The sequence below is a fragment of the Leucopleurus acutus genome, assembly GCF_964270905.1.
Source record: "Leucopleurus acutus genome assembly, chromosome: 5".
NCBI classification, from domain to species: Eukaryota; Metazoa; Chordata; class Mammalia; order Artiodactyla; family Delphinidae; genus Leucopleurus; species Leucopleurus acutus.
In genome coordinates, this window is record NC_139147.1 from 114,989,511 (window position 1) to 115,005,289 (window position 15,779).

Below are 15,779 nucleotides of genomic sequence, written 5' to 3' on the forward strand. Positions count from 1 at the left end.
ACCCTTTGAAGCAAAAGAAATTATGTTCAGATGGGCGTGGCCTTGGTGTGTCTGAAGGACAGGTGAAAGGTCAGAGTGGCCAGAACAGAGTGAGTGAGGCAGGCTGGAGGGACAGAGGTCAGGGTGGGCCACATGGGGAGAAGACTGGGTTTTATCCTGAGGGAATGTGTAGAGTTAGAAGAGCAGAAGCCTGAGGAAAGATTCCTGGGAAACACCAGCCTGAAGGACGAAGGGAATGTAGTCACAAAACCAGGAGAGGGTAGGCTTTTGAGGAGCAAGTGAGAAATCCTCCAGCAGCAATGAATATATCCCTTTTATGTTCATAACACAGAACGGCTCCTGTTTTGTGAAGAATGGAATGAAAGGATCATTCAACTTCACCCACAGCCCACTTGTAAGCTAAAGGCCTGAGAAATGCGTATGTCCTGCCACAGTTTCTTGAGTTTCTCTTCCAACATAACAGCTTTTGTTTACCTGGTGATGTGTAGATCAGCATGGAATCGATGTCCACAGAAATGTTTTAAGATAGCTGCAGAAAGTAGTTCAGCATTGTATGCCTTCACTGTGCAGATGAGAAAATGCAAGTGCACAGAAGCTAAAAGGCTTTTCCAAGTCAATATAGGCCTAAGATCAAGATAGCATCCCTGCCCCGCCCCCCCCCCCCTCTCTCTCTCTCTCTCTCTCTCAGCATCCCTGTCTCCTTATTCAAAGACTACTTTTCATTTGGCACCTAGCTCATGTCTTTTGGGAGAAAGCTATCATTAGAAGTTTTTGGACCACCAAACCCCAGGGATGGGCTGGAAGCATCGCCACCTCTCTTTATCCACAGGCACGACACTTTGCTTGGATGTCTGGGATGGATGGAAGGGATTTCTGATGGGCTGTCTCCTCGGACAAAAACTTAAAGTCCAACGCTATTTATCAAATGAAGGACCAGTACTCAAGTATGAGATAAAGCAAATGCTAAACTAATTAAAGTAATTTTTGCTAAACTTTCATAGGAACTTGAGTCTGCAATTCACTCTAGCTGGGGTGCTGCTCCAAGGGAGTTCCCCTGAGACATTTTTACTGAGATATTTGCTCGAATAAGATAGCAGGGATGCCACCAGGGCTGACAGCCTTTGGCGATGTATTGTAATTCAGGTAGACTTTCATCAGGAAACACTATCTAAATGCACGACTTCAGTTTGGTTTGGATATTAGACTTTTATCGGCAGTTTTTAAAGGATACCAGAATAAGTGCCTTGCCACTCTCACATTCAATTATTCTAAAAAGCACTAATTGCTTATTGATTGGCTGAAAACATTGCCTACCTCTTCCTAAGCTATCATGTAACTTTTCAAATCCCATCTAATTCACACATTCATACTTTTGCCATACATGAAGTGTAACACATGCTGCTGGGGCAGTGGAGGAGGGTAGGCTCAGAGAAGCAGGTGGACATTTTAACATATCTCTGCAGCCAGCAGCTTCCCAGGTGCATAAACTGCATTACCCTTTAGGTTTTAATTCGGTGGTATTCAGAACAGTGCCCCCTTGTGGTGATTTAGTCATACTTTACAGAAGCACACACGCTCAGCAGGAGCTCTAAGGGCTCTGTGAAGTGACAGATTGGAAAACCAGCTTTTGCAATTTTATAAAATATTTAAACATTTAAAATTAATTTATATTTGGGGATAATTATAATTCTCTCTTTTCTTTCTTTGCTCTGAATCCAAAGAAATAGCTGTTGCATTGTTACTTTTAATAGTGCATACTTACTGAGTACTTTGTAGCATTGTGTTATATTTATTAACTAATTTTATACTTATAACACTTTTATGAGATGAATACTATTTTATCTTATTTTACAGATAAGGGAACTGACTTAGGAAATCTGCCCAATGTCACACAGCTAGCAAGGGCACAACTGGGTTTTAGATCCCCACCATTTAATAAACTCTAGTGCTCATGTACTTAACTATTTCCACTTAATCTTTAAATAAAATCTAAGAGCTCAGAGAATATAAACACGATATGCATATGATCAGAGTGAAAAGCTCCTTTTATTCCTCCACCCAATCAACAATGTATGTACTATGTACTATGAAAGCAATAAACAAGATATGGTCCCTGCCTTTAGCAAATTTATAGTCTAGTAGGGGAAACAGAAAACAGGTAACCAATTCCTGGAGAAACAGAACTGCAAAAGGTCTGGGAGTACAAACTCCAGTGCTCATCTACCTAGGTTCAAAGCCCCACCCCCTCAGTGTTTAGTCGTGTAAACTTAAGCAAGTAGTCATCCTGTACCTCCATTTCCTCTTCTATAAAATGGGGAAAATAATAGTACCTATCTCATAGAACTATGTTAGAGATTAAATGAGCTAGTATTATAAGGAACTTAGAGGGCCACCTGGCACATGGTAAGGAGGATACAAATGTTAGGTGTTGCTGTTACCATTCAGTGTGAAAATTGTTATGACATGGGCATTGTGCAAGAAGATATGGGAATGTATAGTATGGACAACTGTAGGGGATCAGGTAAAGCACCCCGAGAAAGGGACTTGAAGGGCTGATACTCAGGTAAACAGTAGGGAGAAGAATAAAAATGTCTCAAAACAGATGGAACCACACGTCCAAAGACCCAGGGGGCAAGAGAATGGATTCAAAGAACTGAAAGAAGTTCCACGTGGTAGATGATAGAGTAAGAGGAAGCTAGTGGCCAGGGGCTGGAAAGATAAGAAGAGGCCAGCTCATGCAGGCCCCTGTAGGAATGTGAAGGATTTGGATTTTATCGTTTAAATGTTGGGAAGACATTGAAGGCCATGATGAGATCTGCATTTTAGAATTTTGGCTCTGACTGCAATGTGGGGAATAGAGGCTGACAGGGAGACAGGAAAATAGTCCAAAGCAAAAGGCAGCCTGAGCTAGGTTTATGACAGGAGAGGTGGGGCTAAGAGGACAGACTGGGAAAAGATCACTTAGGAGGCCGAATCAACCAGTCTTGGTAACAAGAGTGCTCTAGTTCCCACAACATGCGTGTTGAGGATGAAAGCAAAGTCCAGTTAGTCCATGCAGGAGGGGCTCTTCTCCCCAAATCAAATTCAGAGTTGCTCATCTGCACTAGTGAATTTCAGACGAAATTGATATGTGAACCAAAAGGCCAGCATATTAATGTATAACTCTAATTAGTTATAATCTGTCAGAGGGTCCTAGAAACCCACATGTCCTGGGCAGACCATCTCTCTTATACAGGAAAATTACATGGGATGCCACATACACCTGAAAATTATGGTGTGGTGAGCACGCAGTCAGAGACGGGAGAGTTAGTTATACGCAGATTTTGGACAATACCAGCTAGCTGGCCTCCATCTCTACCATGGGGTCACAGAGAGCCTTGCCCAAGTAAATCCTGGACGAAACCTGATGGAACCCTGTCTAGCTTTGCCTCCCTAATTCTTATTTCTCTGAATAGTCTTCACCCATCATTCAATCTGTGCCTGATGGGGAATTGGAAGGATGGGGATGGCAGGAAGCCCAGTGTGGCTATAGTTCAGTGAAAGAGAAGGGGAGTGGTAGGAAGTGAGGCAGAAGCTGGGGCAGGGTCCAGGTGACAGGTGCCCTGAAGGCCTAGATGAGGAGTTAGAATTTCAATTACAGCCGGAAGCTACTAGAGGGTTTGGAAGAGAGCATAGGCCACCTCCAACATATGGAATGAAAAGACTGCTTAGCACTGCATGAGGAAAAGCCCGTAGGGGGATAAGAGGAGGTGTTAGAAAAGACGAAGCAAACAAACTTACAAAGCATTCAAATTTCTAAAATGTACTAAATTCCTTCCTGTGCTTCCCCAGTGAATATAAAGCTTGATATTTATCTTGAGCATTAGATTTTCGTAAGGAAAACACTGCTCCAAGGAAACCAGTTTGAATTATTTATATGTACACAACAGGACAATGTGTATAAGCAGGACCTGTGCAGTTTAACCTGTGTATTACTATAGACCTTTTCTGAAAATATTTTTTAAAGTTAGGAAGGTAAAAGTAAGGAAGAAATAAATATTTTAACTAGAATGTTTTGTGGGTATTTAGTGTAACTACCTTTGCCTGTTTGCTGACTTACTAAACAGCCCCATTCTCGCTTGTTTCATTCATTCAGGTATCAGAAAAGGGTTGCCCTGTACATCGCCGCCTTTTACGGGCACACTGAGCTCACTGAATGGGCCCTGAAGCAGGGTGTGCGGCCCCACGAGATGGTCGGCGTGCACCCCTACCGAGCTTGGTGCCATGAAGCCCTTCACGCAGATGTCTCTAAATGCCCCATTCATGCAGCCGCAGAAGCGGGCCAACTGTTGATTCTGAAGGCTTTTGTCAACTGCAGCGTGCTGTGCCTGGAATGCAAAAACGCAGCGGGACAGACTCCCCTTACCATTGCGTTCAAACACAAGCATGAAGACTGCGTATTATATTTACTGAGTAAAATGTGGTCCACTGTTTCTTTTCTGAAAATCTCAGTCCCCATGAGGATTTATATTAAATTAAAACAATGGGTACTCAGAGCTCAGAGTCACAACCTTAATAAAAGCCAGCTTTGCGGAGCAAGGGTCTTTGGAGCAAAAGTTGGAGACGTTGTGACGGTGGATGGTTTCACCAAACCCAAAATGACCTCCAAGAGCTGGCATAAGGCTGAGAACAAGGACTCACAAGGCACTGTGGGCAAACTACCGCCTCTCAGGGAGCAAACTGTAAGCAGGAAACGTGTCAATCCTGTGGCAATTTCACAGCAGGACACAAGAGAACAAACACTCAAATTTCCTCCGCTGGTAGATGCAAATACGTTCTTTGAATTACAAAAACAACAAAATCGGAAAAAAATTACTGCCACAGCTAGGAAAAAAGAAAAGCTCATAAAAAATACATATCTCCCCCAAGTCCCCCTCCCTCCAGTTTCAAGAGTGAGCTATTCACACCCATCTTTTTACTATGCAACACCCAGTGCCAACTTTTTACTCAGATCCTCCTTTGCATCTTTCTCAGAGCACAGTGGAAGGACTCCAAGGGAGAATGCCATCTACTACTTAGCTGTGGCCAGGTAAGGTTTTCTCTTCAAACAAACAAGGATAAACCTTTAATAGGGCAGGTCTAGGGGAGGAATGGTCTATGAAGCCATTACACTACCATGCCATGTAGTATAACACAGGTCTTTCCTGTGCATCAGTACCCAGCTTCAAGGACCTAGCCTTGTTCTAGGACAAAATGAACTGATTTTATTGGCCAATCCATGTAGTATTCTACTTGTCAAATTTTCAGGAAGAAAGGAGTTGTATCAATTAACAAGGTCACTTGTTTTTTTTTAAAAAAAAGTAAAAGAAATTGTTAATTATAATTAAAGGGATAAGGGGGAAACTTGAAATCTGGGAGACATCAAAAGTGTCATGGAAGCCTGGATGGTAATGAAAGTGGAAGGAAAGAAAAGAACAATTTAATGACAAACTGAATCAAAAAAACTTCAGTTGACTTATAGACAAGAAATACAGGCCGGGGGAGAGCTGTATTGGATAGGGTGATAGAATTGATATTAATATTTAAGGTAAGTTTAAAAAGTAATCCATTATCACATTTAAAGATATAAACAAGTGTGTTAGAAGTGGACTTTTTGGGCACATTCATTTCATAAAATAAAATTTTATATATTGGTCATCAGATTTCACTGAAAACACTACTCTGATTAGATCTCAAGATAAATACTTATGAGGTATTATTGGGTGCCAGTATTACAGTGAAAATATAGATTTATGAATGGTTTTTCCCCTTACTCGATATAATGAGAAGGAAAGAAAAAATAAAGCTAGATTGTTTTAGTTGCCTTTCTGTATTGGTCTTTATTTCAGATCTACTTTATTTCAGCTAGGTTGCTGCCACCTAGTGGTGAGAATAATTGCCATGGTGGTGAGCTATAAAACGCAAACTTCAGCATACAGCATGATGAGGTTGAGAAAAGATGAAGAAACTGCTTAACAGCTTCAATCTTTGTAATTTGTGAGATATCTCTGACTAGATGTATAAAAAGATAATCTAAAATTATAGAAAAAGACCAGAAAATTATTAATTGAAAAAATTATATAATCCATCTTAAAATCAGCCTGTAAACGTAAGGAAATACTGATCAGTTTTATCAAAGGATGCACATTCAAAATGATTTTATTTTTTAAACATCCAAAAAAATGCTTATTATGGCCCTGTGCAGTGCTAGGCACAATGGAAGTGTGCAAAAGTATCTGTGGTTAAGGTGGCCATGTATGTGGTTTTGGGTGAAAGGCTGCCAGTGTCTATTGTGTGTGGTGCTTTCTTGGGGAGGAACTGAGCTGTGATATATAGAGTTAAATGTATAAAAAGCACTAATCTCACATGTATGGCTTTTTGAATTTTATTTTTTTAATTTATTTATTTTTTATTTATTTGGTTGCCTCAGGTCTTCGTTGCTCAGGCTGACTCTGTAGTTGTGGCTCGCAGGCTCCTTAGTTGTGGCTCGCCAGCTCCGTAGTTGGACACGTGGGCTCCTTAGTTGTGACACGCAAACTCTTAGTTGCAGCACGCGTGTGAGATCTAGTTCCCGGACCTGGGATCGAACCTGGGCCACCTGCATTGGGAGCATGGAGTCTTAACCACTGCTCCACCAGGGAAGTCCCTGAATTTTTATATTTGCATACATGCATGTAACAACCACTCAGATCAATTGCAAAATATTTCTAGCACCCCAAAAAAGTTCCTTCATGCTCCTTGCCAGTCAATGACCCCTCCCAGATATAACCATTATTCTGATCTCTATCAATGAGATTAGTTTTGCCCCTTCTTGACTTTCATATAAAGGGCACCATATGTTATGTATCTTTCATGTCTGGCTTTTTTGTGCAACAAATTGTCTATGAGATTCATTCATGTTTTTGCATGTATTGATTCTTCTTATTTCTGTGTAGCATTCCATTTCTATGTAGTATTCCACATCTCTACCCAATCTCCTATTGAGGGGCATTTGAGTTGTAACTAATTTGGGGCTATTTTGAATAACACTCTGTGATTATTCTCGTATATAAGTTCGGTGGACATTTGCATTCATTTCACTTGACTCTATAACTAGGAATGGAATTGTTAGGTCATAGGGTTAGCTTTAGTAAACACTTCCACACAGTTTTCCCAAGAGGTTACACTAGTGTGCTGTTTTTGCAGGTATACTTCATAAGTATTGGAGTTATCAAGGGGAAGCAATTTCAAGGTTGAGAAGGGACTTGATGGGGAAAACATTTCATTCAACAAAGAGGTTAGTGCAGGGAATTCTCTGGCGGTCCAGTGGTTAGGACTCCATGCTTCCACTGTAGCAGGCAAGGGTTTGCTCATAGGAGGAGGGGTGGTCAGTCTGATTGTTCACTTCCTCTGGCAAAGTTACTCCTAACAAATCTTTCCAACTATATTGTTTCTCTTTTCCCAGTGCTTTTCTCTTCCCTCTATTTGTATTCTCTACTGCCTTCCCATCTGTTTTCTCCCCTTTCCACTGCATCTATCCCAGGATCTGTCCCACATCCCTCTACTGGTGGGCTGTGGAGGGATGGGGGGACCTGCACACCTCATGCGCCTGCAGGGCTCTTTCTGACCTGGCTCATTGTCCCCTCAAAGGAGTCATGAAAGCACCCATGTCACCCATGTCCACCTGAAGTCACCAGTCAAGCCAGGCAGCTAGGTGGTCTGAGCACTTACCACTAAAGGACCAGTACAGCTCTTGTGCCAAAACGTAAGGAGCGGACATGCGCTACCTTGAAGGCTGGGTCCACCATCATCAAGGTAGTATCATAGCCAGGAGATGGGGAAGGACCTAACTAATCCTTCCTGGTGCTAACCTGGGGGAATTGGGTCAGGGTGGATCCATCGGATGCTGCTGATTGTGTGGGAAGGGTGACCTCCCAAACCAGGACCCCAGACATCTCATCTGGTGTCATGTGAGAGCACTTGCTGGAACTCCACCTTTAGATTCACGAAAATATACCTGTGAGGGTTGACTCAAAGAGAGTATTGCTGCAGTTAGCTCAGATCCAGTGCTGGGTTGGTACATGTGGCTGGTGTGGAGATGATAGTAACTCAGGCCAGATTGAGTCTCATTCCCCAGAAGATGGTGTCAGCTTTATACAGATCAAAGAATATTTACAAGGTGTGTCTAGAAAACTTGTCTTCCTTACTGCTTATTGTCTGATTCCAGTGAGGTTGATGCAACTTGGAAGTCCAGCTTAGTAAAGATTCAGATATGGAGGATTTGTCCAGAAGCTTCAGTGTCCTGAGTGCACTGAGAATAGGTGACAGTCCCCAGTGGTGACTCTGATGGGCTCCCACGCTCCTGATAAAAGTAGAGCTCTCTGTGTTGTTTTGTTTTGTTTTGCTTTGATGGAAAGTACCAAGGATGGGGCAGGGGACCCTTGCCACAAGTTTAAACCACTGTGGTTGATGAGGGTGTTTGCCTCAGCCTTGGAAGGTGAATACAGGGAATAAACCTGCTTGGCCTGGTCATGCCCCTAAGCCTCACTCTTGATACAGGAGTAACTCCTCCCCAAACTCCTTTTGATAAGCACTCTATTTGTTGGGGATTGTAGGAGCAAAGGAGAGTCTGAGGGGAGATGAAAACAAATGAGGAGGCAGAGAAGTCTGTTTGGCCTGAAGGCAGTGTTGGTGCAGAGCAGAAAGCTGGGCAATGTAATATTTTCCCTTAAAAAAAGAATTTTAAGGGACTTCCCTGGTGGTGTAGTGGATGAGACGCAACACTCCCAATGCAGGGTGCCCAGGTTTGATCCCTAGTTGGGGATCTAGATCCCACATGCATGCCACAACTAAGAGTTCACATGCCACAACTAAGGAGCCTGTGAGCCACAACTAAGGAGCAGGTGAGCCACAAGTAAGGAGCCCACCTGCCACAACTAAGGAGCCCAGGTGCTGCAACTAAGGAGCCCATCTGCCACAACTAAGACCCTATGCAACCAAATAAATATATTTTTAAAAAGAATTTTAATTAGAAAATACAGTAATATGTGCTTTCTGGGAAGCATCCGAACAACACGGGAATGTATAAAGTAACCATGAAAGTCTCCATCCATCCTCCAGCCCCACTCCTCTCCCCTCTCATGAATCCCATCCGTCTCCCCAGAAGGCATCATTATTACTATTTGTAGCCTCCTAGAACTTTTCCATGTATCTCAATATATGTATGTGAGATATGTATGCGTGCATGCCCTTTTCATCCTAAAAGGGATTTTACTGCATTTATGTTCCCAAATATATATCTCTTAGACATAACCATCAAATCTTTCTATGCTAGGGAGAAGGAACTACCTTGTCCTTTTTAATGGCTGCCTAGTATTCCACGGCATCCATGTATAATAAGTTATTTAACCAGTCCTCTCTTGATTTACATTCAAGTTGTTTCCATTTTTCACCATGATAACACTGGTGCAATATATCCTTTTATGTGTAATACTTAATCATTTATGGAAGTATTTCTACAGGACACTTTCACTGAAGTGAAATTGCTTATTCAAAGGACATACACATACTAAGTTAACTTCCTGAAAGGTTGTAGCAAATTGTACCCATCTATACAGTATGAGAGGCTACTTCTGAGTGAATTACATATCTACAGCTAGGAGGGGCCAAGGCTCAGAGGGAGTTGTAGTGAAGGAGTGAAGAAGAGGACCTGACAAAGTCTCTAAGGGTCAGCTTGTGTGCTACTGTGTTATAAATCACCCTTCCCTGAGAAGTAACTGCCAGTAGTACTCCTGCCCCCAAGAACAGTTTGGTACAATTCAGTTGCTGGCCCTTGTAGAAAAAGGCCTGCCCTGTACTTTCCAAGTTTACCTTGCAATGGGTATGGGGCAGGTATTTTCTCTCTTTGATTCCTCCGGGATATAAACTACCCTCTCCCTCTCCCTGTCTCTCCCCCAACCCCACCCTCTGCATAAGGTACTGGGGTACAGTGGAAGCAGGGGCTAAGGCTCTGCTGACCTCCCTTTACTGGCAAGCTTGCCATTTTGCATAGAGGAGCACGTGACCCCTAGGAAAGCACAGGCACTGAGCAGGGCACCGTTCTTGTGCATTCCTGAGCACTGGGTTTAGGAGACCAGTTGCATCACATCATCTCCTCAGTTCTGCTTTGATGAGAGAGCCCACAAGAACAGCAAAGGGAGACATGAGCTGGACCTTCAGCTTACACAAGTCACAGAGTTGACTGAAACCTGAGGGTTCAGCCTCCCAGCCTAGCTTGTCCAATGCTGCATGCCCAGGCCTTGCCCTCCAGTTGAGGACCTTGAATCCGTGACCCATTCAGGTGGGCAAGAACCTTGTTTCCTCTGTTCACTTTTATATCTTTAGCACAGCGCCCGGCATACAGTAAGGGCTCAATAAATAGGTGTTTAATGGATGCATAGAAGCCAGGGAGAGGTGGATATAGTTATACCATTCTTTCCTCCCTAAGCTGGGACTTCTATGCTGAAAAGAAACACTGAGATTCAGTTAGGTGGTTGGGCTGATGGCCCAGTTAGTGGTTACTAATGGTTATTCATTCAACCAACATTTATTGAGCTGGAGGTATGGTGGTAACTTTCCTAGTTTTAGCACTGAAAGTTCTGTTTCCTGAGAAATCCCTCAGGCCTGGGCAAATCAGGACAGTTGGTCACCCTATACAGTCAAGAGCAAATACAGATACAGTCCTGCTCTTTGTGAGGCAAACCGTTTAGTTGGTGTGATGGGCATTATCACCCAGGCTAACTGGGGAAAGTGCTATGAAGGAGAGGAACTTGGAGAGAGAGGTTCTATGGAAGTCTGACATAGACCTTGACCTCCCTAAGAAAATGTCTGAGCTGAGATCTGAAGGATGGGAAGGAAGAATGCAGCGCTCCAGGTAGAGGAAAGAGTTTGTGCAAAGGCCCTGTGGCTGGAGCTTATAGGGAAGTTATGAAATGGGAAGATATGCTAGAGCAAAGGGAGAGAAGAGAGGTACAAGACAAACATGGAGAGGTAGGCAAGGCTCCATAAGAAGACCTGGGCTATTTTACCCTGGAAACAAGGAGAGAACATTGAATGGTTTGACCTGATCAGCTTTGGATTTTTTAAGACCATTTTGGCTTCAGTGTAGGAGAACAAGAATGGATTCTGGAAGTCCAGATAGGAGTCCAGGGCAGAGATGGTGGGAGACTGCACTATAGGAGTCATGGAGAGAAGTAGATGGGTTGGAGACAAATATAAGAAAGAAATTGATAGGATGTGGTGGTAGATTGCCTATGATAAGGAATGAGGGGCAGGGTGGATGGAAGGACTCTTGTCTTTGGAGATAATCAAAGCAGGGGTGAGGTTCTGGGCTCACAGAGACTCCCAGCCACTGCTGAAGCAGCACTGTCCATAGTGCTCTTTAGAGAGATATGGGCAGCTATAGGAAATCCCAGGTCTTCCCAGGAGCTTACAGACATATTTGCAGCAGGGCCTAGTGATCACAGAGTCCAAGCGAGAGCCCAGTTGATGGAAGCAGAATGATGCTGTAGCAAGGCAACCCTGTTGATGAGTATGCTTGTTGTCTTTGCATGCCAGACTGATGTAACCACATTTGGCTTTCCTGGGTAAGTTCCAGGAACCCAGAAAATGATGACTCAAGGACAAAATGCCTAAGTTAGACCACTTTCACACACTCAGGGGGGTCTGGGCTGGCAAAGAGGCAGAGGCTGTTAGAGAAAAAACTGACCTGGGAGGTGCCGGCCTGTACCCCTCCTGCCAACCCTGTCTTGTTTTTATTCACAGAGCCATCACAGTATTATATTAGCCTTCTATTTGTGTATGTGCCTCCCCACTAGAATCTAAGTTCCATGAAGGCAGGGACCTTGTGTGTTTTGTTCACTCTTTGTTTCTTCAGCACATAGAACAGTGCTTGGTATTGTTAAAAAAAAGAGACAATAGGCCCAAAATGGAGTCCCTTGTGCTAAGCCCCACATCAGCACACCAAGACTTAATACCTAACCTAATTGCAATGTCAACCTCTCTCCTAGTCTTAAAATAGTCAATCTGGAACTTCCTGGTCAGCAGTAGTAAGGTAATCTATCTGATAAAACCCTGCCATCCCCCAAAGAAAGATGAGGTAATGGCTCTTTCCTTGTCCCTGACCCCTTCTACCTATAAAAGTCTCCCAAATTATTCAGCTCTTCGGAGCTCCTTTCTGCATGGGATGCTGCCTGACTCACGAATAGTTGAATAAAGCAAATTATATCTTGAAATTTACTCAGTTGCATTTTGTTTTTTAACAACATATAGTAAGTGCTCAATAAACAGTTTTTGAATAAACACAGAAAAGCCAGAGTTCAAATGCCAGGGAGAGAATCAAGACAAGCGCTAAGCTTAGAGAGGAGCTAGATATGCAACAGAAAGGGAGAGAGAGGACTTTAAATCAATTCGGGTGAGATATGGAGAAAGGCTAAAGGTGTCTGAGTGATTTCCTTATGGCACAGGACTTGAATATATGGACAGCCTTGATGAGTTAACCCCATTTAGAGGGCCCAAGGAGACACAGTCATTGAGGTAAAGCGAGGAGTTAATCCAGAAGATTAAAGATGAATCAGCCAGACTTGCATCTAGTTCAAATGTTTGAAACACTAAGGTACTTTAACGCAAGGTTGCTCCTAATAGATTGAGTGAAAGCCCTTTAAACCTATGAGACTTTCCACACGAAAGGGGTGGTGGTCAGAAAAAGGAGCCAGGTAAAGGTGGCTACATGGTCTAAGACACTGTTTTGTGAAAGAGTAAGAAAGAAATTTAGTTTTCAGGAAAGTAAGTGGATTTGCAAAAGGCATTTTAGGGGATAGGGAGGAAGTGGCTGGAGATGAGACTGGCAAGGTAAATTACACCTACATTGAGACGCAATTTGTGGGTCCAAGTGGACAGTTTGCTTCTTATATTTTTCCATGGGGGAGGAAGTAGGTAGGAAGATCACAGAAGTTCTTTTTTATCAAACAAATCACATAATCAGTTCTTGTTTATTTTTGAAGACAAATCTGGTGGAGATGTGTAGAAGAGTCACTGGAAATAAGTAATACTAAGGGTGTGGAAGGACTACAATAGGGTTAGGAGACTCTGCAATAAGAGGAACAAGAGGCAATAAAGACCTGGACTGGAACAGCAGTAATTAGGGAAGAGGGGAAAGGCCAAATATGACAGATATTTCTGAGGAATAATCTACAAAATGTCATCGCTAATTGGGCTCAGTGGTGGACAGAGGAGGAATGAGTTTTGTTTCTGGCTTTGGAGATGGTGAAAAGAGTAACATCACTGTGTTAGAACAAGGATACTGAAAGGGACAAGTTTAGGAAGAAGATAAAAGACATGTAAATTGGAAGTGTGTGGGATGTCCAATTATCAAATGATTTTATTTGATAATTGGAGATATGCATCTTTTTGGAAAGGTTGTGATTTGGGAGTCATGAATATGGGAGTTGAAGCAATTAGTAAATAAAGCCTCCTGGTGAGGGTGCAGAGAGAGAGGAGGACAAAGGATAAGATCTCAGAGGACCCCAACATTCAAGGAAATGCAAAACCCCTCTGTAGTAAATCACATTCGCAACCTACAAAGTAGGAGCAATCATATTCACATTTATGTTTTTGTTAGCATACAGCCAGAGAATAACTATCACAAAATGTTGTTGCATTGCATTTCAGTTAAAGGCTATCAAAATACCTAAAATCTTACCCATGAAAAAATGTATTTGTGGTGGGAAAGAAGGAGAGGGAGAATAGGTCAGTATGTATAGAGATGCCTGGGGGAATAGTTAGAAAAAGGTTTGGGAGTTTCCTGATGGCCTAGTGGTTAGGATTCTGGGCTTTCACTACTGTGGCCAGGGTTCAATCCCTGGTCGGGGAACTAAGATCTCACAAGCTGTGCAGCGCAGCCAAAAAAAAAAAAAGTTTCAACCCAGAGAATTCTATGACATTGAGTGGCTTTCTATTTCTAGCTGTGGGTGCTAAGCTTCCGGTATTGCCTTGGGAAAATATCATTCCCACTGCTTCACAAGGAACTGGATTTAGAAAGATTCCTCTTTCCTATTTTACCTCCTCATATGACAAGATAAATTAGCCACAGCTACAAAATCAACCTAAAGATTTCCATCATTTTAGCTATAAATGGGGACAAGAATGGACCTCCTTATAAATTATGTTCTGTTTTCTTACAGTGCCTTTAAAGAGAAACGACGGCTTCAGCAGTTAGGAATAGCAAGAGTCCTAGCGAAAAAGAGCATTTCTAACCTGACTACCCAAGAAGGCCTGACAGCGTGTGAAAATCCCCCGGAAATTTTGCTTTGAAAAGTCATGACAATCCCAGTTTGGGTGAAGACCTGGTCAAACAGAACTCCTAGTTCTAATGCTAACATTTCTAATAACAGTTCTAATGTTGGAATTTCTAATAACAGTTCTGACGCTACATGACTATCAACAGGTTATTTAATGTTTAACACCATGTTTCCTTGGACTCCATCACACAAAGTGAAAATTTAGGACATTTGTTTTTGCATAAAGAGTCTGAGGAAGAATTCATAAGAAACTAAGAATAGTAGTTGCCAACAGGGTAGGGCAACTGGGAAGGTGGGAAACGAGGACATGAGCAAGAATGTTTACTTTCTCTTATTTTTGCTTTCCTGGGATTTTTAAAAATACTTTTTGTTTCTTAAACCATATGAATGTAGTACATAGTAAAAAATTAACTTAAAAAAATTCTATATAGGGCAAGTCCCTAGGAGAGTTATAAATACCATCTAAGTCTAATACTGGTCTCAGACATCTTTTGAATTTCTGCTAAAACACTGCTTACTATTAATTTTTAAAAATTGAGGTAGAGGGCTTCCCTGGTGGCACAGTGGTTAAGAATCCGCCTGCCAATGCAGGGGTCACGGGTTCGAGCCCTGGTCCGGGAAGATCCCACATGCTGCGGAGCAACTAAGCCCATGCGCCATGGCCGCTGAGCCTGTGCTCTAGAGCCCATGAGCCACAACTACTGAGCCCATGTGCTGCAACTACTGAAGCCTGTGTGCCTAGAGCCTGTGCCCCCACAACAAGAGAAGCCACCGCAACAAGAAGCCTGCATGCCACAACTACAGAAAGACTATGCACAGAAACAAAGACCCAATGCAGCCAAAAATAAAAATAAATTTAAAAAATAAATAAATTTATAAAAAAAAATTGAGGTAGAGTTTTCATACAGTAAATTGCAAAGATCTTAAATCAACGGCTTTAACTAATATATACATCTGTGTAACTAACAGCAATCAAGATGTGAACACTTCTATTACCCCAGAAAGTTCCTTCAGGCTCCTATCTAAGTCTATCTTAATCCATATAGACACCTGCTATTCTGATTTCTTTTTTTTTAAATAAATTTATTTATTTTATTTATTTATTTTTGGCTGCATTGGGTCTTTGTTGCTGCGCATGGCCTTTCTCTAGTTGCGGTGAGCAGGGGCTACTCTTTGTTGTGGTGCACGGGCTTCTCATCGCAGTGCCTTCTCTTGTTGTGGAGCACAGGCTCTAGGCGCGCGGTCTTCAGTAGTTGTGGCACGTGAGCTCAGTAGTTGTGGCTCACGGTCTCTAGAGCACAGGCTCAGTATTTGCGGTGCACGGGCTTAGTTGCTCTGCAGCATGTGGGATCTTCCTGCACCAGGGCTCAAACCCATGTCCCCTGTATTGGCAGGCGGATTCATAACCACTGCGCCACCAGGAATTCCTGCTATTCTGATTTCTAC

At 42.6% G+C, this 15,779-nt stretch overlaps 1 protein-coding gene across 1 annotated transcript in view; it reads left to right on the forward strand.

Annotated features, from left to right (window-relative positions):
- Positions 1 to 14,346, forward strand: part of ANKUB1 (ankyrin repeat and ubiquitin domain containing 1) — a gene marked incomplete at both ends in the record, with an annotated part of 40,455 nt that extends 26,109 nt beyond the window's left edge. Inside the window, 3 exons of the mRNA XM_082839204.1 lie at positions 830 to 944; positions 4,136 to 5,068; positions 14,217 to 14,346. Coding sequence (XP_082695330.1) covers positions 830 to 944; positions 4,136 to 5,068; positions 14,217 to 14,346 — 1,178 coding nt within the window. The remainder of the gene's footprint in view (positions 1 to 829; positions 945 to 4,135; positions 5,069 to 14,216) is intronic.
- Positions 14,347 to 15,779: the final 1,433 nt, after the last annotated feature.